This window comes from Filicampus tigris, chromosome 1 (assembly GCF_054856515.1).
Source record: "Filicampus tigris isolate MCC_2025a chromosome 1, RoL_Ftig_1.0, whole genome shotgun sequence".
NCBI classification, from domain to species: Eukaryota; Metazoa; Chordata; class Actinopteri; order Syngnathiformes; family Syngnathidae; genus Filicampus; species Filicampus tigris.
This window is the reverse complement of record NC_141217.1, coordinates 19,537,699-19,564,229: the sequence shown is the minus strand read 5'-3', so window position 1 is coordinate 19,564,229 and position 26,531 is coordinate 19,537,699. Positions and strand designations below refer to the sequence as shown.

General features: G+C 39.1%; 3 protein-coding genes across 5 annotated transcripts; all 3 read right to left on the bottom strand.

Annotated features, from left to right (window-relative positions):
• Positions 1 to 1,353: 1,353 nt before the first annotated feature.
• rtel1 (regulator of telomere elongation helicase 1) lies at positions 1,354 to 14,482 on the bottom strand. 3 transcript variants are annotated; one of them, XM_086024901.1, is made up of 32 exons: positions 14,244 to 14,482; positions 13,797 to 13,995; positions 13,346 to 13,439; positions 12,726 to 12,807; positions 12,459 to 12,519; positions 12,166 to 12,241; positions 11,627 to 11,711; positions 11,388 to 11,453; positions 11,015 to 11,144; positions 10,737 to 10,781; positions 10,561 to 10,636; positions 10,226 to 10,323; positions 9,932 to 9,987; positions 9,401 to 9,475; positions 8,985 to 9,063; positions 7,892 to 8,024; positions 7,564 to 7,677; positions 7,410 to 7,450; positions 7,240 to 7,325; positions 7,064 to 7,141; positions 6,811 to 6,888; positions 6,461 to 6,613; positions 5,888 to 6,003; positions 5,359 to 5,482; positions 4,209 to 4,374; positions 3,966 to 4,108; positions 3,467 to 3,562; positions 2,958 to 3,168; positions 2,530 to 2,667; positions 2,190 to 2,294; positions 1,722 to 1,910; positions 1,354 to 1,642 (listed from the first exon to the last, which is right to left on the bottom strand). In XM_086024901.1, exons 1-32 carry the CDS (start codon positions 14,343 to 14,345, stop codon positions 1,506 to 1,508), a joined length of 3,432 nt encoding a protein of 1,143 aa, XP_085881027.1. In that variant the 5' UTR covers positions 14,346 to 14,482; the 3' UTR covers positions 1,354 to 1,505. The 3 variants fall into 3 exon arrangements, with proteins under 3 accessions (XP_085881027.1, XP_085881034.1, XP_085881044.1); XM_086024908.1 differs by having other exon boundaries at positions 2,958 to 3,165; XM_086024918.1 differs by having other exon boundaries at positions 14,424 to 14,465.
• A 1,293-nt stretch (positions 14,483 to 15,775) lies between these two features.
• ndufb11 (NADH:ubiquinone oxidoreductase subunit B11) lies at positions 15,776 to 17,756 on the bottom strand. The gene is made up of 3 exons (XM_086043576.1): positions 17,468 to 17,756; positions 16,181 to 16,311; positions 15,776 to 15,989 (listed from the first exon to the last, which is right to left on the bottom strand). The coding sequence occupies exons 1-3, from the start codon at positions 17,639 to 17,641 to the stop codon at positions 15,860 to 15,862; spliced, it is 435 nt and encodes a 144-aa protein (XP_085899702.1). The 5' UTR covers positions 17,642 to 17,756; the 3' UTR covers positions 15,776 to 15,859.
• A 590-nt stretch (positions 17,757 to 18,346) lies between these two features.
• tbc1d25 (TBC1 domain family, member 25) lies at positions 18,347 to 26,380 on the bottom strand. Its single transcript, XM_086024890.1, has 7 exons — positions 26,210 to 26,380; positions 25,132 to 25,241; positions 24,879 to 25,033; positions 24,545 to 24,672; positions 24,277 to 24,465; positions 23,150 to 23,425; positions 18,347 to 22,549 (listed from the first exon to the last, which is right to left on the bottom strand). Exons 1-7 carry the CDS (start codon positions 26,252 to 26,254, stop codon positions 20,894 to 20,896), a joined length of 2,559 nt encoding a protein of 852 aa, XP_085881016.1. The 5' UTR covers positions 26,255 to 26,380; the 3' UTR covers positions 18,347 to 20,893.
• Between the last annotated feature and the right edge of the window lie 151 nt (positions 26,381 to 26,531).

Genomic DNA, 26,531 nt, shown 5'->3' with positions numbered 1-26,531 from the left:
GGTTGGGCCACTCAAGGACATTTAAATTGGTCCTGAAGCCACTATTCTAATATCTTGACCGAGTCTGTAAGGGCTGCAACCAACAATTATATTAGTCATCAATCCATCTTTTTTTTTTGTCGATTAATCAGTTAAAAATAATCCATTCCGTCATTAAAAAACACGACATTATTTCAAATGATTCCGTTCCTGGTTTGGTCCACTGGTTCTGATCACTGTTTTCCAAAGTAAAAGCAGATGTTTGCAAATGTCTTATCTTATTTTGGATTTAACACGAAAATCATCAGGTCCGCTGATAGTGTAGTGGTACACACGCCTGAGTTGTGTGCGGGCAGCGTGGGATCGATTCCCGCTCAGTGACAGTGTCTATGTGTGCCCTGCGACTGGCTGGCGACCAGTTCGGGGTGTAGTCTGCCTTCGCCCATTGACGGCTGGGATAGGCTCCAGCAACTCCCCGCGACCCTATATAGGATAAGCGGTTTGGAAGATGACATGACATGACGAAAATCATCAGTCTGCTTTCAAGAAGAACTACAGAAATCTGAGATTCTTTACTATCCAGAGGCTGAAATTCCAATGTTTTGGACAATTTTAGATGAAACACGTTCTCCAAACAATCAACTCATTCATTCATTTTATAATCAATTCATTGCTTAGGGTCATTTTCCTGAAACCCAGTCACCCCAATCTGATGTCAAGAGTGCTCTCAAGCAGGCTTTCATACAGAGCAGGGTTTTATTTCCCTTAAATCTGTCTTCCAGTTCCTACTACTGAAAAATATCCCCACAGCATGATACTGCCACCTCCATGCTTCACTACAGGTATAGGCAGTAGTCAGGTTACGAGTGGTGCCTGCTTTCTTCCAAACATGACGTCTGACATTCATGCCAATGCAGGGGTGCCCAAATGATCAGGATTGTTCTCAGGTTGCTCAAAGCTAGCTGATGAACGGATCATTTGAATCACGTGTGCTGGAAGAGGGAGACATATAAAACAGGCTGGATAGGGGATTCTGAGGACCAAACCAGACAATTTTGTTCTGAGAGCCCCTCAAGTGCCCTTGGGCAAACTTCAGGCAACTTGCCTCGTTTCAGAGGTCTTCAGACAATTCTTTTTTTTTTATTTCATGCTTGAATGGTGCTCTATCAACTATGGGACCATATATTAGTCAGGTGTGCCTCAAATCATGCTCAATCAATTTCAAAGGTTAAATTTGAAACATTTCCTGTGAATATAAGTTAGAAATTCACTTGATTGTGATTGCAAGATTAAACATGTTTTTATTGACTATCAACAGTTTTTTTTTAGGGTGTTGTGACAACTGTTCAGGTAATCCACCAAGAAACAACAGTCTGTCTGAAATTGATGTTCACTTTATTTAAGTAAAAGAAACAATGATTTAACCATCATAACACATTACTCTACACAATGTACAGTATATACAAACAGGCTTCCCACTGAGTTTCAAATCGTTTGGCAATGGTATAATGGTAACTTCAGTAAAATCATGCACTCGGTTGGCTTTTCTCTGTCTTTGTCTGGTCTGTCTCGGCAGGAGCAGTGTGAGCGGACTGACCCATCAACTCTCTCAACATCGCTTTGTACTGCTTTTTATGGTGAGGGCGAATGATACTGCTAAATCCTTCAGACCAGAGAAAGGAAATTGAAAGTTAAATTTTAAAAAAACAACACCAATTTAAATGAATTGAGACTGTACTTACTGAGTAAAAGGTTGAAGTCTTCATCTTTCTCTGTGAATAAGGCCACGGCCGCAGTCACCATATTTTCATAGTTGTCCGTCTTCTTGTAGGTGTTAACAGCTTGAAAGAGTTGAGCTGATCCATCTGGGCCAAGTGCTTTTTTCACATCAGCCAGAAAGGCGGACTGGATTTGACTCTTTCGGTCAATATCTGGTAAACATGGAGCAGTTTTGGTTTTCTTGTTCACTATCAATTCTGTGTTGAGATTCCAAAATCACTTTCATCTGGTGAAGCCATTCTTTTGTCCATTTTTATAAAAAAAAAAACATTCATAAACACTTTACCTCGAGTAAAATCCCCGAGTTGCAAATGACCCACAATCAGCGGAAATTTATTTTGGGATAGTAAGAGCTTTAATTATCAGCAGGAGTGAATGAATGAATGAACTGCGCACTCTACAAAGACTTAAATTTCCTGGGTATGACCTACCGGCCTGAGTTTCTCCAAGTCCTTCTTGCTTGAGTTGCTCTCCCTTCAGCTGCGTACTCGATGTTGAATCGGAATTGGATGACGAAAGCCGCCTGGGTCGTTCATCTGTTGGATGGGGAAAATAAAGCATACGATTAATACTTTGGATGTACAGCTACTGTCTAGTGTGACTTAGGGTAGGCTGCTTGCCGGGACTTGTTTTCTAATTGTTAATCGAACAAAGTCAGACTCAATCCTAAATACAATGGTTTTACATTTAAACATAATTCTTTGAAGTTATTTAATCTTGAACAGTTATTTTAATGTTGTAATGTAATGCAACCATACCATCTTAACCTACCACTATGCGACATCCCGGATCTCTTTTCGTCCTTGTACTCCGAGTGTTCCGGTTTATAGCCACAGCCAGTACCAGTCAGCTCCAGGCATTTCTCGTCAAATGTCTTTCTGTGATGTGGTCGTACAAAGGGGTATAAACCTACGACACATACGATGATTTTTAATCAAATACTTATTCAGTATCACATCATGTAACATTTACAACAATCGTAATATAGTGGACCTCTGCTATTTCGACTCCAATAGTGATGATGCAAGAATAATTGATGGCCATTATAATTGAATAATTATAATGAATTCAATGAGAAGATAAGTATTCGATCACTGGGAATCGACAGTCACAACCTTCTGCATACACAATATTATGCAAATGGACTTAATTTCAACATATTCACCGAAAGAATAGCTTTTCTGATACCAATGACTTACCACGGTAAAGTCTGTAAGTATGAGGGTCAAGTGTTAATAAAGATGTGTCGGACAGCAGATTGTCCAGGTTGTCATTCTTCTTGTAGGAGTACAGCGCCTGGCGAATTTGCTCAAAGCTGATCTGGCTCAAGGACGATTTCATTTCTACCAGAAACGACTTAGCGATGCTGTTTTTTCCAACTCCAGTAACAGACCCAGAAACGCTTGGCTTCTTTAAAAAGAATAAAAGATAATGAACATCTCTGAACAAAAATTAAAATACATAATAAGAAGGACACATACAGACAGATGTATGAGCTAGTTTTTTCCATTAGAACTCGTTATAACTGACAAAGCTTTAGTGCTATAGTAGAAAGGAACAACACCCATTTGTGATGTAATAAATGACATCAAGACCTGAGTCAAAAACGAATGAAATTCTTTCAAAAAAAAAAAAAAAAAAAAAAAAAAGCTACTGTAAATTGTGAATGAAATAACCAAGTAGTTGTTTCACTGGAAATGACAAATACCTGTTCTTGGACCAAATTGATTTTGCGTTTGCCTCCACGCATCATCTCATCCATTCTCTTGTCATGTTGAAGTGACAGTGTGGACAAATGGCTTTGCTAGAAAAGAAATGAACACAAAAAAATGTAATTAAAATTCAATCAAAACATTAACTTGTCCAATCCATTTCCTATACTGCTCATCCCTGTTAGGTTCATGTGGGAGCTGCAGCCTATCCCAGGGGACTTCGGGCAAGAGACCCGTCCATCGCTAGCCAATCATAGCACATAGTACATGCACATTCACATCTAACGTCAATTTAGTCTTCAATCAACCTAACACACATGTTTCTGGAATGTGTTTCTGAATGTGCCAAAGAACCCAGAAAGCATGCAAACATCACAAAGAAACGCCGGCGTTTAGAATCAAACCTCCATCGCGTATATATACTGTATGGAACGTGAAACATTTTTCCATCATTGTCTCTCAATACTAATAAAAAATAAAAATAACTCAACCTACCGTCTCTTCTCCCAAAGCGCCATTGCCTCGTTTTTGGTGCTCTACTCGCTCTAGGGCGTCAAACAGGTTGCCTGGTTTTATTTTACTCTTTTGAGTCTGAGACTCATACTGTTTAAAAATACTGGCGTATTCAGTATCTTCATCTATCAGGAGACAGGATAAGACCAATGTAAAATATTTTATATTCAAAATAACCTATTGAAGTGGTCAAGCCCAAAGTGTCTAAAAAGCTCAAACACTCACCAGTTCTCCTCCTTTTTAGAGTGGAAGAGTGCACGTCTAGCATTTTGGCCTTCTGGGTGCACGGCTTCTGGCAGAGTGTGTATGAAGTGTCACCAGAGCAGTGAGGAACGGATGATTGAAAACTGCTTGCAGGGTCGGGTGCTGGATTCTTCTCCAACACAGGCCTCTGGTTAGAAATTCCAACAACACAACAAGAGTTCATTCACGTACTGCTGTATCCATTATGTGAAGTGGTAAAACTAATATTTCAAGTGTTCATTCACCCTTTTCAGGTTCTATAGTGTATGTGTATATCTTATGTTTTAGCAATAGCATAAATGGTGATTTTCACAAGAGAACACCTTTGGCGTTTTAAGAAAATAACACCTGTATGATCACAATCATGAATAACACCGGGGAACAATTTGAAAAAAAAAAAAAAAATCTGTTGAGTTATATTTTTATGCTGATTAAAACTATAATTGGCATGCTGATTCCAAAACTGAAGTCAGTTTTTGTCTAGCACGTCAAGTGTTTTCTCTAGAACGCACCAGAGAAATTCCACTGATTACCTGTAGTAAGACTTGCCAGCTGATAATAATCATGCATTATATTTATATATCGCTTTTCTGGACAACCGGACACTCAAAGCGCTCACAATGAGTACATTCATCATCCATTCACACGCTGATGGTGGTGAACCATGTATGTAGCCACAGCTGAACTGGGGCAGGCTGACTCCGACCACCACCTAACCTTCACACCCATCCATCCGTACACCAGCGTGAGTGGCACTGGAGGAAAGGTGGGTCAATTGTGCTGTTTTTTTTTTCTTCTTCCAGTTTTCAAAGCTTGTAACGATTCCATCTTAATATTTCATTTACATAAATACACATTTAATTAAAAAAAAAAAAGAAAACAGGGATCCAATAGCTCCAAAACCTGATGTGATACAGGAAAACTGAGATCCGTTTCGGATTCCGCACCCAAATATTTGTTGAAAACAGCTGTCAGGCTTAATTCAACAAAAACTGTGTTCCCCGGTGTAATAACTAATAATGATGAGTATTCACAAACTATAACCTGAATTTCTTGTTTCTGTCTATTTTTAATCTTCACAACACATCACATACTGGAAAAAAGCAGCAGGAGTCATTAACAACTGGCGTACCATTTTCTGCGCTACCTTGAAGAACTGACAGACATCGCGAACCATGTTCCCAAAGTTGTCATAAAAGCGCACATAAGGCCTCACCCATGCTGGAAGGTGAGATTGTACATCTCCGTTTTTGAATCTGTGGAAAAAAAGACACGTAATAGTCAAGTTTTGCATTACCTCACTTAAAATGTCACTCTCTTTAAGGCTTCTCAATGAGGTCAAAGAGTGCTGTGGAAAAAAACGGGCCGCTATTGGATAAAACTAAATCCAAGGAGAATCAGATGACTGGAAATTTTCCATTATATATAGTAGAATAGAATATAGTAAAATAATCATGCTATAAATAACCTTGTGGAATTGTTTTAATAATGACAATGAAGTCATGTAAAAAGAAAAACATGTTTCACAAATGAGCAGATGATTGGAATGCGCTAGTGTTTGGATCAGAATTACTGGTAACTATTTGGGTTATTTTACACATTTATTATTCATTTATTATCAAGAGGCTGGATTACAGTCTATGAGAAGCACTGTATCTGACCTCTGATCGCAGAGGAAGATGGCTCCATAGTCATCCTTGTGGCGAATGACTCTGCCAATAGACTGGTTGACAGCTCTGAAAGCTTGCTCTCTGTACCACTCCTGCCCTGTCAGGAACTGCAAAAGACGCATCCACACCCCAAACACAAAACATGTCAAAGCAAGGCTAGTGTATGTATGTCCTAATTTACATGACGTAGGCAAAAACGCTTGCCAATTTAGCGTCACCCATGTATTTAGTTCTGTATACTTGCTTTCAATTGGGGTTCATTTGGGTCAATTCCCTGGTAGGAGTTCTTCAAAGTGTGAATCCCGGAATTTGACCAACTTGGCGACTCCATAGCAAAATGGACGTTTCACTATCACATAAACTATCACAAACGAAAGCAATTGCTTCCACGCCGTCTTTTTTTTGTTTTCGGCTGATGGCAACCAGTTTGCCACCTACCACGCTTTGAGAAGTCCGGAGCGTTTTGTAAAAATGTCAAAACTTTGAGTCAAAGAGTTTTGCCATGTGGAGACCTAAGTCAATAAGCACAGATGCTTACATTGTAAATAATATGATAACTCTCACCTTCTGGCCAGGTACCGGTAGCCTTCTTTGGTTCATCTCGTCTAAGAATTGTATCTTTAAAATGATTCGAGGGTCGAACTTGGGCGGAAAGGGGAGTCCAGTGATAATAACACCACGACCATATGTATTTGCAAAATCCAGTCCCTCGCTAGCCTAAAGAAAAAAGAAATGTTAAGAGTTTACTAACCGGTTAGAATACAGTATATGTGCTTTGTGGGCCAGGAAAATGCTTTTGTCCTATGGGGCTCCTGAACATTGGATATGTAATGTAAATGTAAAACATGTACAAATATGAAAAACAGCTAAGGCCAAATAATGAAATTCACATATTTAGCACAAGCAACATTCACCTTTCCTCGACACACTGCAGCAAAGATTCCGCCTCTAGATTGGGAGTCATTCACTTTGTTGTAATAAGCCTCGATAGTCTAAAAAACACAGACCGAGAGCAACATTTCTCACACAATAGGTACTTGTTCAATAGTTTTGAGTGGGAATGTGTCGAACAAAACAATTAACGAGGGATTAGTATTAGGTTTTATACAAATGGTGGCTTATCTCAACACAAGCAGAAATGCATCGCAAAAATCCGAACAAATTTACCTCAACAAAAGCTGCCCTCCCTTTTGGTTCGACAAACATTGGCTTTACACTTTCAATCCGATTTCCATGTCCATTGTCCTGATGAGAATGATAGCAATTTGGGAACAAAATATGTATCATTTAAAAGGACGAAACATTTGAAACAGTAATAGTGAGTTCATTTGATCGTCACTCACTCTCCAGAACTCCAAAGTTTTTTCCATTAGGTAGAAGGAGGGGAAAAACAAAAGGAGACCATGGGGGACGATCCGGCTCAGGTTTACTGAGGAGAAAGCAAACCTTGAAACGTGCTTTGTGACGGTAAATTAGTACTGTGTTAAAACATTTCTATGTAGTTTGTACTTACCCACTGTGTTTCCTAAAGAGGACAAATTTTCAGGATCAAATCTTTAAAAAACAAATATTGGACATTTGGTCGTAAGGGCATTGTTTTTGCAGAGCTAAGTAAAAAAGTGAAATGAACATGTGTACAACTACTTCTTATGTATGTACGTACTGACCTTCTATCAAATGCTGAGCTCAACGATACCCTATCTGGACCCTGTTCAATGACACTAACAAAGATCTGATCCCGCTCAATCACATGGCTGTTTTCCAAAGACACTGAGAACGGTCTGCACATGAAGAAAGAGAAAAACACATTTGTCAACAGAAACACCTTAAATACAGTTGATTGGAGGTCTGGCAAGAAAGGCCGTTAGCCATTCATAATATGTACATATACATACTGTAGTTGACTACTTTTTCAATGATCCGAGAAATGTGCTCTATGAAGCTCTAATTGGCTTGACTAAAAAAACAAACAAAAAAAAAACAAAAAACACCTACATCCCCATCTCAGAGGTAAAGGAGCCCAGGGGAGAAAGGGTACCGCTGGTCAGAATGATGCAGCGAACACCTTGATTCATCAAGTCCTGCATGCTGAAGGCCGGAGAGAAACACCAATAACTCAGAATGTTTCCTGGATGACACAGAGTAACACAGAGTAAAGGCTCATCAATAACACTACAACTGTTAAATAGCACTGTTTTCAGCAGCACCATAATAGTGGTGGTGAAAATGATGACGACGCGGACCGGAGAAAGACAGGGGACATCACGAGAATATTTAAGATGCGTAATAGCACAATACTATTGGGTTTTGTTTTCACTTTTTATTGCGTTATTTCGCAATAAAAATAATTAGTGCAAAATAAGGCAATGTTATTTTAGGAAGAAAACGAACGTCTTCCACTTCTGGGTCATAGCTTTGAGTGTTTTTTTCCCCCCCCTCGTCAGTCAAATGAGCGTCCACTAGAGGGCAGACTATGCCTGTGAGAACAATACTGCAGGGAGGGAACGCACATGAAAAAGAGCTCTCCAGTGTTGTGCTGGCTTAGCAAGTCAGTCTTGCTTTTAAAAGAACCCAACACAACACGTCAGCCGAGACTTGACCCGGTTAGGGACGATTAGAGGGACGGACGAAAAGCTACCTCCGTCCTTTTTAAAAGAGTCTTGTCCTCTGTCTGACCATCTACAAATGGGCGTCCGTTCGGGACCGTTCCCTCCCTGGGACAGAATTCCCAGCTGTGTTATTCAGTACTTATCTCAAGTCAGTCAAGTCAAATGTATTTATATAGCCCTTAATCACAAGAAAGTCTCAAAGGGCTTCACATCCCCATAGCTGACAACATATTAATGACATCCCCTGATCTTAACACCCAGGAGGGCAAGGAAAAACTTTTTTTTTTTAAAAACGGGGGAAAAATGAGAAACCTTGAGAACGGACCACAGATGGGAGAATCCCCCTTACAGGATGATCAGGTTGCAATGGATGCCGAGTGGGCAGCAACTTTGAACAATCGTTATGTTTTGACAGCAATTTAGCTCCACATTTAAAACAAAAATAGGAATGCAATGACTACTCAGTCCATTTAAAGTACCTGCTTTCTTTGTTGATGAAGCCCACGGGTCAGCATTTTTTTGTTTTTTCTGAATGCTGGTGTCTTTATGGATGTGAACCTGTGACCAGTACACAAGTATGATAGTTGACATCCAGTGCCTAATAGTGATGCTACTACAAAAAAAAAAGTTGAACTGTGTCCTAGACTATTAATGTGTATCAACACTATGAAGTGATAACTATTGTTTTTTCTGGGACAATAAAACCGGCAACACAAAAAGTGCTGAAAATTAAGCGCAAAACATGAACGTAGAAAGAAAGAATAAAAGAAAAATGTGTGTAGATGCAGTGCACAAAATTCCAGGAAGAGGTTTAGAGCCTTAAGCTATGTATGTATATGTATGATAAAATCTTTTAGAAAATAAATTGACTGTATTACTGTGACAAATAACTCACCTTAAAATGTGCTGTATTAGCTTCCATTTGTTTTCGCTGGTCTTTCTGTGATGATACGTTACCGCAGAACACCAGCTTGGAGAGAGGGAAAAAACCATCTGTTATTGCCATAGAATGTAACCTAATGGTTCTTTATGCTGCTGCTCTTGTAATTACCAGGAAGTTGTGCATTTTATTAGTAAATGGCTTGCTGTTGTTTTAAACTGGTGCCTATTCTCTCTCTCTATTTTTTTTAAGTATATACAGTAAGTCAATATAATGGAAGGTGTTGGATTTTTTTTTGTGTGTGTATTCTAGGCAGGTACCATCTTTCTACATCTCCCTGCATGATGAATGAGTGATCTTATTTCACTGATTACAGTAGTGATAACATGAGATTAAGAAGTGTGTGTTGATGTACAATATGTAAACAGCTGGTGCTTACAATGTTCATGGTCACCTGGGGCAAACACAATCCTATGCATACTTTGTGTATTACCCATATAAAAGAAGCATTTTACTTCAACTTCTCTGTATCTCCTCTTGACATACCTGTATGATATCCGAGAGCTTCTGCAATCCACTCGTATTGAGAAATATCCCTGGCTCTGTGAATTACATATCACATTTGCGACAGTGGCAAGAACAGTTGCATCAGTACAAAGTTTAGGCCTATCTGGTTAAGAATGCGTTTGACAGGGACTTCAATGTGGTGACTGGTGACAGCTAAAATTTCATACGCAACCATCACTTAGGTTAAGTGATTTATTAAATTTTGTGATTTTATTAGTAGCAAAATAACAGTATTTGTTGAAAACAGATATGAAGCTTGTGAGCTATACTTACGTCCTGATAAGTATCCAATGATCTGATCCAGAGCTTCAGACACACCGTCTTTGGTATTGTATGTCAAGTGGGCTCCCTCTAGCAGCTCATATATGAAGCTGTGAAGTACATCACAAGCATTTATAAAAAAAAAAAAAATTGTAATAATAAATAAATATATATATATATATTATTTTTTTTGAAGCATGATCAACAAGCCATCAATTGTGCTAGGGATACTCAAAGAATATGCTTGCTCTTTTTCTGTTTTGGAATGTAATCAAATCAGTAGCTTTGGTGACAGCACTTTTAAAATCCTGAATGAAAATTGAGACTACTCTTTACTTGTCACTTACATTCCAGGTTTTGTTATGCCTTTGTCACCTGGAACCTCAAAGGAATCAATAGCAGCCTCCAGTTTCAACAAAATCTCTGTAAACAACGACAACAACCGTTTTGGTCCTTCCTATTCAGAATAATAATGGTCACTATTTTAATGAGAAAATCTGGATGAATTCATTTGAATACTAACCTTTCAGTTTAGCAATAACTTTGACATCTGTTTTTAAACCTGAAACTGCAAAAAAAAGAATAAAGTCGCAAATTGAAGGTCAAATATAGTATGTACACATTAGCTCAACTTTTTGTTGTATTACGATGACATTTTTGTCAATGTTTGAATATACAGTATGTGTGAAAACTTTATAGCCTTAGTGCGACAGGACAATGATCCAAAACTCAGAAATAAATAAACAACAGAATAGACGGACAAATGTTTTGACAAGAATTGAAGAATTCTACAATACAAACCTTGTGAAGAAGTTTCTCCAAAACCGGCTTCTTGAGCATGGTCACTTAACAATCGGGTAAGTGCATTAATGCCTGAAGCTAGATCATAAGGAGTCAAGTCAAATGATGTGGATTCCTCACATGTCCTTTCCTGCAAACGAGAAAATATAATTTGAGACCGACTTGTATAACATGTACATAAGGTGAAAGCTCAAAATGCTTTATTGCTAACATTATCTCTTTGCCTCTCTGTGAGCTGCACATAGACAGAAAGCTGTCAAAGAATGCTAAGTACCCTTATTGCCTTTATTGTCAGCACGATAAAACTACAGCACCAGACTATGATGGTGGCTATACAATCAATTGAGAGTAATAATGCCGAGGGCAATCTTACTACATTATGAGCCTCATCAAAGATGACGACAGATCCAGCCAAATTGATGTTGTGGGCTTTGCGGCTCTGTAGAATGACAGGAAGCAGAAGAAAACAGAAAAAAGACAACACTATTCAGCACTTTTGTCGACAGACCATTTTTTCCCCCAGACAGAAAACTTTCAAAAAGACAAAGCATTTTGAATGTGTTATATTGTATAGCATCACAGATTTGAACATTTATTAACTCTACTGCTTACCTTTGGATCCAGGAGGTAGTTGTAAGGCATAAATATTATATCAGCCTGCTGTTTTAAAGAACGTGAGAGAAAATAAGGACAAGCTCTGCAGAAATAAAAACAAACAAGCGGGAAATTAGATTTTTACCCCAAAAATCCATTAAAAAAACATTTATCACCGACATTGTGGTATTGTGATATTGCCAATGAAGATTCTACGAGGTGTTTGCTACGTAAAAAGCATAGAAAGTTTCTAACATTGATCAATCACTACTTTTGCAACGAATAAATGGGCACTATGTCTTTATCAATATTTGGCGCGATTGACTTCATGAATGAGTTCATGCTTCATTCTTGTCATATGGAAAACAATGCGAGAATGGCTCTGCTAAATTGTGACCAAATGTGACCTTGCATGTTGTTAGTAAACAACAGCAGAGACATTCTTTGGACTACAAAATTTGAAGGAAGATAAAACGCTCTCCAAATAAATTTTCATTAATTGACAAAATAGATAAATTGCTCAGCCCTAGTTTAAATAAACATAACATGATCCACACCTTTTTTTGTTGCCAAATTTGACCAGGTCTTCCACGTCCACAATTTCCTCCACCAATTCTTTGTCAGTAGATTTCTCTGAAGACAAAAGTTAATAAATATAGCTAATATATCATATAACTGGAGTACACAAACCATCGAAATATATTATCATGATTCATAATTAAGCAAAACGTAAACTGACAAATTGACTTTCTGTGGAAGTCCTCCTTGATTGCATGAAGATAATACCTAGTGGCAATGGTCAATTTGGGGGGAATTTCAATGATGTCGACTGCTGATGTAAAACTATTACCTTCAACATTGTTGTAGAAGATACATGACCTTGTGGAGACCTTTGCTCGACACATATGGACCTTAAAAATTAAAGCAGGGAGTTAGCATAGAAATGAACAGTTGAAAATATATGTTCTTACTTTGTTCCTAAACCGACATGAGCTAACATTTGCTCTTGAATATCTTACATCAACTATTGCTCCAAATAAAAACATAAGCCCTTTCCTAAAATGGTTAGTGTCATACCTTTTTATGGCTTCATATTACATGACCGAAAAAAAATTACCTTGGCATGGTTGCTTTCCTGACGCATCACTTCTGGATTGATACACAACTGTTCTCTTGACCCTAACACAGACACCTTAGGTCTGAATCACAGATGCAAAAATTCATTAAATTCATCAAAACTTTCATTCATATACAGGCAAATATTGTCAACGTGTAACATCAAGGAACAGTTATATCATTCTTTTTGGATCAGATCCAAAATGGTGCTGTACATATAGTACATGCTAGCTCTGGTACCAAGTCCAAGCTCATCTATCCATTCACCTTCCCCGTTTTTCACTAAAAAACACCAATGACTTTCACCAGACATTAACGACTCCTCATTGAGCAGTCTCCCTCAGAAATGTTCAATTAACTTTCCATATGTAATTATTAATTAATATCCACTGGCCTTTATTTCACTGAAACCTGCCAACGATATGATCTATTGCAATATCATTGTTCCACCAGGGGAAAAACCTTAAGGCTATGCAATTCAATGCTTACTTCTATAGCATCACTCACAAGGTGCAAGCCTAGGAAAGCGTGACTGTATTTTTTTTAATGCTTCAATGGATTTAACTTTGGGCTAATTATTCGATTCCTGACATTAAAATCTATTGAAATAAGATATCTTACTTGTATGATGTGCCCTTTAACTCATTAACAACTTGGCTAAGCTGCGAGTGTGTACGTGATGCATAGATGATCTTGGGAACATCACTGTAGGATGCTGAAAAACAAAACAGATAACAACAAAAACAATAAATACAATATGATTCTCAGAGCTACTAGGAGCATAACTACTGTACTCAAATGTAGTCAGTCGTTTTTTTTTATATGAAGAGATGACTAAATATGAGGTGCTATGTAAGCCAAAATAACATTTACCTCATGTATCCACCCAAAAAACTCATACACAAGCCCCCCCCCAAAAGAAATCATGCAGAGACTAAAAACTCTTACTAAAACAGAGGGGGAAAAGGCAATCTTCTGTGTGTTGTCTTCAACACAAATGACATACAAAATAAATACTTTTGAACGAAAATGACAAGGAACTGATTCTGGCAATATTGTGGCATGTACATACTTGGCGTTGAACCATCTTCTGAAGCTGGCCCCCAAGATTCAAGAGAATTATCAACGGACATGTTTTTCTCATCCAACCTTTCTGCTATTTTACGTGCAGTGATGGCATCTTTGAAGCGATCCCTCCATGCCAAGGTTGCACATAGTAGACACAAGGTTTTCCCAGTGCCTGTGGGACTCTCCAGGACCCCATTGACCCCCTGCAAAAACATGCGTAAAGTACATTTTTTATGTACGTGTAGTTTTGCATTAAAACGAAAGAACACAACAAAATGCATATCGAAAGTTAGAAACTAAAGAGAAATGTTAAAATGCATGTTGTCATACTGTTAAGTGTGATTAATGACATACATGGACTATGAAAAAGCACATAAGAAGGGACACCAAGACAGACACAAGGAAAGATTAAGTCAAATTCATGCATGCTATTTTAACAGCAAACACTCACCCCCTTAAGACATTCAATAACTTTCCTCATGTAGTCTTTCTGACACTCATACGGAGTGAAAGGAAACTGCACTGTCACTTCGCCCAAAGTTAATGAAGGCATGATACGGCTCGAAGTGTAACAAGCAATTTAGCTATTTAAAAAGGCAGCAAATTTAGGTAACTGAAAACAAGAGGGAACCTTCATTGTCGGCAGAGCTTGCCTGCCTGCCTGCCTGCCTGCCTGCCTGCCTGTACACAATTGGCGCCACCGACCACTTCCGCAATACGGCTTCTTCTTCTCTTAGTTGAATGGCGAATTACAGCTATTTGGTGCATACCGTCACCTACTGTCCAGCAATTTCATCACGCCTACACCAACTGAAATTGTAACTTTCAACGACTCAGATTTGGGTTTTGCCAGTAGAGACTACATTTGCAGTAAGTAACCAACATGAAAAACAGAGAGCCGTCTGTGGGTGAAAACGAAGTGATTTTGACACTTCAAGAAGATGGCAAATCAATCAGTCACTGAAGTCTGTGGAATTAAGACATAAACCACTTGTGTACTAGTACTAGTTAACATATTGAATGGGTAGATTAACAACAGGTGACAACAGAAACAAGTCAAGTCAGATTCATACACTGTAAAAAAATGTTTTTTTTAAATTTAAAAAGTTGAGTGAACTCAAAATTTCAACAAACTTCGGTAACATTTTAAGTTGGGCAATTCAACAAAATATTTCCAGTTCTGCTAATGCGAAAATGGGCTTTGCTTCATTTTCAACAATGAAATACGTTTACAAAATTAACAGTCCCCTGAGTAAATACAAACAAGCAAATTGTTTTGGAGCAAACAACTTGCTTGCTTTGTTGTGCTAACATTGTTGCCAAATTTATATCTTAAAGTAGTTACAACTTAAATGACCGTTTTAGCCAACCCAAAAATGCAAGTCGTGTGTGTTTTTTTTTTTTTTTTTTTTTTTTATAGTGTAGCACTTGTTTTAGGGTTTGTTTTTACATCTTTCACACTGGGCCAGGTTTTGAGGAGGACCCAATTCTTCCTGCATCTTATATTTTTACTATAGTTTTTTTCTTGCCCTCCGGTAGGGTTAAGATCAGGGGATGTCATTAATATTTGTCAGCTGTGGGCATGTGAAGCCCTCATTTTCCCGACTTAAATTTTGTTTCAGATCCCAAAATAAAAGTTGTGCTTTTTACAATGTGAAAGCGGATTAAATATTAGGTCTTACTACACCCTCAAGAACTGGTCCCATCTTAATTCACTTTAAGTGTATTTGTATAGAAGATGCTGATCTCTTGTCTTGCTTATTTCAACCAAAAATGTACATCATAAAATCCATAACACAATATATTATTTTCAATGTAGTATGTTTAATAATAGTGTTGTAATGCATCTATGAGATACATGTCATCAGAGTAGGACACCACTGGTGGAGCGAACTGAAAAAAACCCCAAATATTTTGTTTGATTCGCTGTTAATTTATGGTACCCATTAAAAAAAAGAATTTTTGAGAGTCATGGTCCACACATTTAAAGAATCCAACAATTAGCTTTTATTCTATTTTAGTGAAATACAATATTTCTGAAATACATTAAGTGGGTAGTTGTACAATCTACTCCTCTCCAACACTGGGAAAAATAATTTTGCTGGGGTCATAGTAGTTTTCCTCTATCAGAGGCAAACCCTCCTTCTCTCTCTGCAGGATCACACGTTCAGCTTCCCTTCTGGCCCACTGACGCATCCTGGAACACAAACACAGAGACATTGGAGAATAAACCATTGGGATGTTAAGGAGGACAGGCCCACGCTAGGATATCAAGTGCTGCTACTACAACACAAAACTTGAACACAATTAAAATGAAACTGGAATCTGGGCTCTTACATTGGGGTAAACATGAGAGTGTCTGAGGAATTAGAATACAAAGGAACCCACCCGTGGTCCGGTAAGTAGTGAACGAACGTTCCTCCAATGACAAGACACACAGAGATGCCAAAGAAGAAGCCCAGTCTCATATTCCATTCATCAACCACCGGGTCACTGGAGAAACCATGGTAATCTGGATTCTGTAAAAATAAATAAATACATAAATAAATAAATATAATAATAAATAAATGTGTATGTGTATATATATGTGTATATATATATATATATATATATTCGTAAGAATCAGGTCCCATTTTTTATGAGTGCCAAATTAATTATTGCCCAAATTGAATACAAAATTGCAATATGGAAATACCGTGCAATGACAGTAAATATTACAATTCTCAAATTCTAATAAATGATGTATTCAAAATGAATAGTGTCTGAATACATGTCAGTAAAAGGGGACAAATGGAAAAATTCCTTTCTCAGCAGTTAGGCTGGACTAATTTGTCTATGTGGGGATGGCGGGACATTTGGTGAGGTCATGCACCAGATTGCGACATTAATAGACCAGTGTATTTCAATGTAGTGTCTTGGTTATGAGATAATGCATCCACCTGTGATAATCCGACAGAATCTCTATGGGCACGCCTTTTAAAAGAGATAACAGAATAAGCTTTTGATGAACGACTCTTACGCGGGGGTCATGTTGATGTTTGTGTCAGGTAATGTGGCCCCAAATCACTTTTACCATCTTTAAGCTAAGGACATTTGCTGCTTGTTTCCCACATTCAGGCTCCTGCATCCGCTACAATAGATGAAGAACCAAGCAGTCGCTTGCCACCTTAGAACAAGGCAGAAGAAGAGATGGCCAAACTTTGGCAACAAGGCACCTGCGAGATCCAGTCCACTGGTTGTCAAAGCCTGGCCCTCCATTGGGCAGCCACTACGAGATGAGGGCTGTCACACCTCACGAGAAATGACAAAAAGTTGCCCCTAAAACGAACTAATTCCAACATGGCAAGTAAAAAAACCTCTAAAAAAAAAGTAATAATAAAAAATAAAAAAATAGACTCGAAAGAACGCCACAAAAAACGTTATCAAGTAACCTGGGAACTGTTTAAAATTGTGAGAAAAAAAATAGGCCCAATATGTCTCATTTAATTGACAGCAGTGTGCCACTAGACTGAATGTGACATCATGATTACATTAACCACGGCCTCGTTCGTGAGTAATAACAAAACAACGTCAACGAGAAAGTAATTAGAATTAATAGAGGGGTCTTTTGTTAGTTCCAGTAAGCGCAAATAAAGATCAAGTTTATTGGAAGTATGCAAAATCAGAGGAACTCACCTTGACATAGCGGCTGACCTCACCATGGCTGCCACTCGGTGCAGCCTGCTGCAACTCGGTCACGGCAGTCGCACCGGCAGCACCACTCGGCTTCGACTGGGACACGCATCGAACCGGTACACGAGAAATTACGCGGGGAAAAACTAGCCCTAGCCGTGACAGTCGGCTTAACATGTTGCCTTGTTTGTGAAAGACAGGGTTGCCCCGGAACGGGAAACAACAGCTCCAGCCTGATGCGGACTACCTCTTCTTTGACTTACAATGGCTGGCTGCTCAGTCATCGATGTTGCATTACTGCCACCCTCTGGAGCTATATGCTCATTACGACTCCTTTTTTTCCTTTTGGACACATACAATTCTGGTTAAATTTTATGAAATGATTGGCGAATTCATTATAATTAAATAAATTTGAAATAGTAAAAAGAGAATACGAGTTTATTCTTTAAAAAAAACTTATATGTGGCCTTTGAGCACAAAAGTTTGTCCACCCCTTCATTCGAGGCTGACCACAGGTCTCTGGCATGAAGCTCACTGTACCACGATAAAACTCGGCCAAAAACATGCACTGAAACTTAGCTGCACATTGCAGATAGTCACAGCAACAATGAAAGACAATGCCTCAAATGAAATGGGAACCCGAGTACACCACAAAATGAGACATTGTAGGACACAAGGAAGGTAAGAGCTGATTGGCTGACAGGGTTACCTTCTGTAAAATTAAATAAAGATTCTGATCAGGAGTATTGGCTCGGGTCTATACGATAAGGAAGTGCTTGCAAAATATTACAAGGAAATGGTAAACTTCTTTTGTAAGTCACAATTATGATGATAGCAACATATGAATGCTTTTATTGAACCGTGAAGTAATGTAAAACCACATGAGTTGCAGAGAGTATTTATTTGTGCCCATTATGCAATCATATGTATGTATAATTAAAAAGTATCAACTACTTAGCAATTCTGTACTGTAACTTGATACTTTTTTTAACAAACGCACACATCTCTGACTCACAGTCCAGTCAGGTACTCTTTAAAATATTAAATATGATAATCATACATGGGGGGTTGGAAGGCAAGAGCAAATGTTAGCGTAATAACAATGACAAAAGAATGTTTCAAATTAGACAATAGAACAAAGGCCTCTCAAAATAAAAACAAGTTACATAAAAAAGCACACTTCTGTAAAATGCATTAATTCAAGTAGCTCACTGACTGTTGTAAAAAGGCCCCTTAGGCCTTAATGTTGTGTACATATTTTCAAATGCAATACAGTTGAAAAGTGTATGAATACAGCCCATAGTTTTGGCATACAGTGTCGTGTGTTAGATCTTCCAACACTAAAAAAGGGGGGAAATAACTGGCAGACAATCAACAGAATGCGAGGTGATGCTTAACAAGTAACTAAGAGACTTTTCCAATTTTTGTGTATGTAAGCTTACAACAGGGTTGACTCAATCAACATGTTCATATGTTGATGAGAAAAAGCAAGCAATATTATGGTCCCAGTATGCAACAGCACGTTTTACTTTCTCCTTTAATATATACATTAACACCAGTAAAACGTTGACCAGAATGAAATATAATAACCCTGCAAAAAAAAGGGAAAAAAGGTGTGTTGTTTGTTTTTGATGGTGGTTTAGGAGATTGTAGTTTGAGTCTCAAGTCACACCTCATCAACTGGGCCTAAACAGCATTTCACAACGTTTTTGGCTGGCTCATCTGTTCATGGAACTAAGCAGTTAATTGAAATGCTGCTGAAACACAGCAAGTGTTATTTATTGAATCAACCAGAAGGGCAGCAGTTTCTACATCATAGCAAGAGATATTTTTAGCACAGATGAAAATACACTTGAAGGTTTCCGACACCCAACAATGAGGCACTTCTCTAATAATGCAGCATCAAGTCCTATTACACTTCATACTATTAATCTCACAGAAGCAAAAACATTGGCTGCAGAGCCGCAAATCTTTAGCAGACTCACTGGCAACTGTCAGTACGTGACATCAGAAATTATACGACACATTGAGACACATAAAAGTGGTTCTTTTGTTCAACTCAACTAAAAAGCAAAAACTCAAGTGCAAAATTGTTTCATCCTTGAAATAATGGACCAGATAATTACATATTGTCAATTATTCATAAATAGTGTGATTACAGTATATCATAATTCACTGCGACTTGACTACAAATACCATTAGTTTGCTTAGAATGATATTAAAATCTTCAAGAAAATGGAGCACAGTTTCTTAATAGCCTCTCATTCACTTGTTGTAGGCTTTCACATAAAAAAGTAAGAATTCATTTGTCATAGGGAACTCATAAAGGCAACATACTTATGATGTATCCATTAAAATTGTTGACATAGACTCACTCACCCTTTGCCATCTCTGTGAATAGCTCGTAAAGAAAACAAGAACTCATGGACACCATTTTGTTTGCACATTCCTATGCGTGAGCACTTCAGAAAACAATGTCAAAGCCCATTGACTAAAAATTGAAATAATACATTATAGGGGGGGCTGAGTTTACAAATGTCCAAACTAAGGTAACTGTGATGATATGACAGCAGGAGGCGTATTCTAACATTGATGAAAAGTTAGCCTGATTTTATTTTCTCAATAGCAATTGTAAGGGCAGCCGTTCCCTGTATGCAGTGTCATTTTTGTCTTATTTCAGGTAAATTACATTAGTTTATCAGGTGAGTATTGTATGTTTCTTTCTTTGTCTTATTTGTGCAGATGTAACTTGAATTTAAATACAATCAAATAAAGAGGGCTAAATGAGTGATATGCATTAAGTGGCTGGAGTTATTTCAAATCTAGCCACACTGTCAAAAAACAAACAAAACAAAAAAAACACAGGGAAAAAAGACAGTGTGCATGCATTACCAACAAGGACGCAGGAAAAGCTCTGTCCAAATACCTCCAAGCGGCGCCAACACAAATAACACGTTTTGATCAGTACTGGAATCATTCATATATTGTATGTAATCAAGCAAAAAGATACTTAAAGAGGTAGTCAACCCAAACATATTTTTTTTCAAGAATATGTTCTATGCAAGCCCACTAGTTGAAACAGGGCATTCTGATAAATATTGCGTTTGTGGAATAAGAGTTAATCCACCCGTTTTTAGCCATCCGTGGGGGTGACCATCTTGTCACTTCTGTCATCTGAAAATGACATCAGTCAGATGTCATGTTGAGTGGATTAACTCTTATTCCACAATCGCAATATTTATCAGAATGCCTTGTTTCAACTAGTGGGCCTGCTGGGAATATACTCTTGGAAAAAAAATGTGTTTGGGTTGATTTCCCCTTTAAGCGCCCAGTTCCAACATGGGAGGCTATTTAAAGTAGTCCAGGGCTCCACGCCACTGGTGGGCCCCCTTGCTGAGAAGTTAGTCGAGTCAGGGATACTTGTGCAAATCACGACATATGTGAAAGGGAGACTTGAGCTGTTGGTGAAGGAATGGTTGTTGTCAGGTTGTAGGTTGAGTTCCGGGATGAAGACTGAGGAGATGACAAGGGGCTATAAATGGGACGAGCCGAGATGGTTAAAGGTGGCGAGTACCGAGCAGCGGTGGCTGATGTTGGCGAGTCTGAGCTAACCTCATCCCCCTCCTCCGAGTCCCACACTTCACTCTGCAGGTAGTCTGCAAATAAGGCCTTGGCTCGCTGCAGGATCCGGCTCAGGTTGTGGCGGCGCACTAGGCGATCAAAGTGCATGGCGAGCTCGTTGTAATCCAGGCTGTTTTTGATGATGTGGTCGCGGTGTTCCAGCAAGATGGACAAGCACAAAAAAAGCATGAAGGGATTGCCTTTTCCAAACTCTTGGGGAGGTGGCAGAGAACATGGTTTGATGCTGCTCTCCAGTTTGGGGCAACTATCCATGTGAGTAGCTGTGGTGGATGAGGGCTTGTTGCTAGGGGAAGGAAGGTTGTTGGAGGACGACTTGGAGCCAGGCTGCGAGGGACCCCTTCCAAAAGGCAAAATTGGTGACGAGAGAAACGATCGATTTTGAGCATGGGCGTGAGATGTAGCGCAGGTTTTTACGGTAGGGTTTGTCAAGTTCAACCCTGTGCTCCTGAGCAATTGTGCAGAAGATGTGATTACTTTTGGGACAGTTCTTGATAAGGCCTCTCTTCCGCTGGTTGCGAAACCAAATGTCGTTTGTGGGGCAGAGTCAGGAGTAGCGATTGACCAACTGGAAGGTAAGGCTGAAGATGAATGAGATGCAGCGTCACTGTTACCGATCGGTGGTAGGGGAGGCGGGGATCCTGGTGAAAAGCCATTGTTGTAGCATTTTATAAGCGGCGTCCTTTCTCCAGAATCCTCCTCGCTGTCAGTGGTGGACTGACGAATTGGAACGCGTGATAATGACCGCGCATCAGTCACAACCTGTTGCTGCTTCGTGTCCTTCATATTAAAGCCATCTTCATTTTGGGCAGTATAGTATTTAAACTCACCAAAACTCTCCTCCATAGAAGGAGACGCAAAACCTGCCTTACCCATAACCACTTGAGGTATGCCTCTATCACGTCCAGGTCCAACTTTATGACAGTCTTCCGAGACAGCATTCCAACTGACGTCGGCCTCTTCTCTTGACGGTCGGAGCATATGCTGTCTACGTTGCTTCTCTTTTGTTTGCAAGTCACGTCCGGGGCGACTGCCACTGGTCCTGTCTCTCTCAGCGAAACGCGTTTTATCCGCCTGTAAAGGTGGTCCGAGCAGCTCCACTTCAGTTTCAGGAGGGTCCGGCGGCAGCGAACTCCAAGTAACCTCAAGCATCCTTAGAGCATCATCAAAGGCAAACTCTCGCTTGAGCTCCAGAAGTAACCAGCGGTAACAAAAGAAAAGGTCATCAGCTCCACGGGAAACCAGGTAAGAGTAGAATTCATAATCAGAGTACTGCAGAAGCAATTTTAGATGCTGGAATTTAATAGACATAAGCTGTCCATCAGGCCGGAAGTTCCCCTCCAAGCGTTTCATAATGCCGCAAAAACAAATGAAGGCGTGTGCTTCATTATCCATCACAGCCAGTATAGGAGAAGCGATATCGCTCATTCCTTGACAGTATGATATCTGAAAAGCAAGCAATACACAAAGTTCAGAACATGCACACTGACAATTCACTGAAACAACCGACAATAGCCAATTTTGTTCAAATCTAAACTAATCTGTAGGTTAGATTTGAACAAAATCTGCTGTGAATATGCCGTATGTCTAAACAAGTTTCATCCAAATCTGATCCATCCATTCAAATTGAACATGGGAATTGTCTTTTTTTTTCTCATCAGATCAAGTTGTAATTTGTTGTGCTGATGCATGATCTTCATTCTTTTTCCCTGAACCCAGAGGAAATTCATCCTATAAAGAATTCTCTGCCCTCTTAAGTCCCTTGCCATTTTGTTGTCTGTATGGACTGCTTGTACAGACACATGTGTTAAGATATATTTTCTTCTTTTTCTTTTTTTTAAAGAGGCTATATTGTTGTGTTAGTATCTAAAATGGTCTAGATTCCAAACTCTGGCTTGAGGGTACACACTACACAGTATTAATTGTTGTCTTGCCTCAAATTACCAACACTCTATTCTACTCATTTGGAAAAAAAAACTAACTAAATGATGAGGATTTGAATTAGACACATTCAGTGTAAAGCCCAAAAAAACGACTTCTAAACACCTGTGGATGTGTGATGGCGAAGGTAGTGAGCAAATCTGTGAGAGCGGTCAAATGTGGACTGTCTTCTGAGCCTGCGTAATAGGGATGGGCACGGTCTGTCCTTAAAACGTCTTTGAGCACATTCCCCCGGATGAATTCAAGATCCTCGTGACTGACGTGGGCCGTCCATTCTTTCTTCAGCTGGTCATACTCTCTCGTCTTTCGCTTCATGTAGTCCATTCGCTCCTGTCCACTTAGTCCGTCTGGGTAGACATTAAGCAGGTAACGCCAAACAACCTGAAAACAACAGAAGAAAATGGCATTCAGAGGAATGCAACACAACATCGAATTTCCTTTTCAAAAAATGAGAGTCCCATATCATTAAAGTGGAAGTCAACCCAAACATATTTTTTTTCAAGAATATGTCCCATGCAAGCCCATTAGTTGAAAGAAGACATTCGATAAATATGGCGTTTGTGGAATAAGAGTTAATCCACCCGTTTTTAGCCATCTCTGGGGGCGGCCATTTTGTCACATCTGTCGACTTAAAATGACATCACTACTGCTCAGGGCTCAGGTAAAGACCAATCACGGCTGACCTGTTTTCAACCAGCCGTGATTGGTTGTTACCTGAGCCCTGAGCAATTGCGATGTCAATTTTCAGTTGAAAGAAGAAACAAAATGGCCACCCCGAGAGATGGCTAAAAAGGGGCGGATTTTGCTGCTTAACTCATATTCCACAAACGCAATATTCATCAGAATGCCGTGTTATAACTAGTGGGTCTGCTGGGAACATATTCTTGAAAAAAATGTGTTTGGGTTAATTTCCGCTTTAAGGCTGTGGAGGCTCATGATGTAAAATCAAAAAGACCAGCAAGACAGCCAAATATGTGCCTCGAGTTCAGATAGGTTTGTTAGCTCTGCCCCCATAACAGTAGCACTCAAAGACTATGCTACAAAAATTGTACTATAAACTTTCATTACAATACCCATTCGGGTCACTAGGTCTATTTTGATACAATTGGGGATTTTTTTTTTTTTTTTTTTTTTTTTTTTTTGCAAGGAGGACAGTTTGGAGTTCAACATTTTCCCAAAATTCTTTCCAAGAATGAGCATTGGGAAGTCTTTACAGATTAATGAACCTGCACCTTGCGCAGTGAAGGTTCAACACCACCATGGTAGATCCGCAGCCTTAGCTCCTCTGGTCGTGTCAATTGTCCTTGACCATTCAAATAACTATGAAACTCGGTGTCACTCAAAGGAGGCTTGAAAGGCTTGATCTCCTCCCCATAAGACCAGCTGAATGCCTGCTGGACTCGTGTCAGTGTCCGGCCGACCTAAATACAAATGTGTAAGAATCACATAAGAACAGAGACATAAAAGTTATAGGGGAGTATGGGCTAGTTAAATATTTACCTGAGACATTAAAGACTGGGTGAAAGGAAGCGCTGCAGATGCCAAAGACTTGGTCCTGTCTGCGAGAAGCTGCTCAGAGCCAATCACATCTTTGGGGCTGATGATGTCCCAGTCCTCCATCACAGGGCCTAAAATTGAACCAACAGTGACACATTGTAAACTTCACCTCCAACAAACAGTTCTGACCTCATTAGGGTGTCAGAAAGCATATAAAACTTAAGTAATTTGTGTTTTTAGATTATGTAATTTGTCTATGTGTGTGTGCGTGTGTGTGTGTGGGTGTGTGCGTCTGTGTGCGTGTAATGATGTGAAGGGCTGTTATTTGTGTTCTTACTGTCTTCTGAAGGTTTCAAATCCATCTTGAGTTGTAGATATGGTTTGGCTGCACTGGCAAATGCAACATCCAAATCCCCATCAGACGTCAAAGACAGGTACATCTCTGCAGCGCTTACGCCTCGAGACATGTAACTGATCTCAAAATTTCGCCTCCTAGTTTACGAACACAAACACAATTTTGCCACATTGCAAACAGATTGACTTGATGCTTTTTAAGTCAAAATAATTTTCGGCATGGAGACCAGACGTACCCATTCAAATCAAAAGCTTTAATTAGAATATGCTGCAACACCTCCAACGATGTAATTTGAGGATCAACAGCAAAGGATCGAAACTCCACAGGAAGTGCTCCATCACATTTCTGAAATACATTAGAGTACATCATAAATCTATAAGCAAACGATCACAGGGATGTACACATAGGAATATCTATCCGGCGATACATAGCCATAACCACAAAACAAAATGTCGGACTCGTACGTAACGTAATTGTAGACTTTTTGAAACAACATAACATCAAGGTTTGTGTGGCTTTAAATTTTGTTTTGATAAAGAGATGAATAAAGTACTTTTGTATTGCACAGGGGACACTTCATTTATGATAAGAAAGCAGGCAATGTGTGGAAAGATACATTTGCATTGTGCAGTGTAACAATATTTGTCATGATCGACAACATCAATTTGTAATTACGGTTAGTGTTTTTGTTAATAACCACATTATGTACTGGAAAAACAAGTTTCTATCAAGCTGCGGTGATGTTTGGGTAGGGGGGCAGGTTGGTACATATTTTGTAGTGATAGTAATGGAAGAGACTGGCTAATGTTTTTAATGGGCGTCCAGAACAAAAAAGATGTAGAGTTAAATCGAAAACTGACGTTTAATACTTAATACTCGTGACCATATTAATACTACTGAATCTTCTTCATTTGACTTAAACAAAGATGCACAACGCACGTGCACACGCGTGTTGTTGTGCGTACTAGGTGACGTCATCCTGGACCGCTTTGACGTTAGTGCTGAAGTAGGTTGGTAATTCTTGCCGTATGTTTTCTTACATAGTACAGTAGATGTTGTCATGCATGTAAAGGTATATAATGGTCTCGTAAAAAAAACATGATGTCAAAACACGCCGGCGATTTCAACAATGATGATCGTTAAAAATCTTGAAAAAGATACGACCTCTGTCTCTGACGTGCAATTGAAATGATCGAGTACAGTTTACACGTGACGTAGTCCCACAATATGTACATGGAAAATAAAATATAGACAATGCCCAAAACACATTTTCACACAGCAACAGCAAGATTGTTGCTAACTGGCCGACATACCTTCACTTTGACTCGAACCACCCCCCTCTCTTCGTCGCTTGCCATCTTTATAATCCCGTCTTGGGTCAACGTGGCTCGTCGAAAATCGATCCTTCTCCCATCTACAGCAACATAATGATCAATAACATGATCAGGTTAGCCGAGTGGCTCCGCTGGTGGTCTTCTTCGGTTTTCCGTTCATAAAAGATGTGCACATTGTAATACTGCCATCTATTGGTCATCTCGTATATAGGTGTAATTTTTCCAAACTATTACAGAACAGCTTCTGAAATAAAGGGGGATTTGATGTAACCTATTTCCTTAATTCCTTTAATGAGAGACA

Coding starts and splice junctions, on each gene's coding strand:
- rtel1 (XM_086024901.1), bottom strand. CDS start 14,345: ATGCCTTCATTAACTTTGGGCGAAGTGACAGTGCAGTTTCCTTTCACT. Junction 12,808..13,345: donor TTAAAGGGCACATCATACAA/GTAAGATATCTT, acceptor TCTGTGATTCAG/ACCTAAGGTGTCTGTGTTAG. Junction 6,004..6,460: donor TACCGGTACCTGGCCAGAAG/GTGAGAGTTATC, acceptor CGTCTTTTGCAG/TTCCTGACAGGGCAGGAGTG.
- ndufb11 (XM_086043576.1), bottom strand. CDS start 17,641: ATGTTAAGCCGACTGTCACGGCTAGGGCTAGTTTTTCCCCGCGTAATT. Junction 16,312..17,467: donor AGGTCAGCCGCTATGTCAAG/GTGAGTTCCTCT, acceptor TTATTTTTACAG/AATCCAGATTACCATGGTTT. Junction 15,990..16,180: donor CACTACTTACCGGACCACGG/GTGGGTTCCTTT, acceptor TTTGTGTTCCAG/GATGCGTCAGTGGGCCAGAA.
- tbc1d25 (XM_086024890.1), bottom strand. CDS start 26,254: ATGGCAAGCGACGAAGAGAGGGGGGTGGTTCGAGTCAAAGTGAAG. Junction 25,034..25,131: donor AAAGCTTTTGATTTGAATGG/GTACGTCTGGTC, acceptor TTCGTAAACTAG/GAGGCGAAATTTTGAGATCA. Junction 23,426..24,276: donor TTGAACCTTCACTGCGCAAG/GTGCAGGTTCAT, acceptor TGTTGTTTTCAG/GTTGTTTGGCGTTACCTGCT.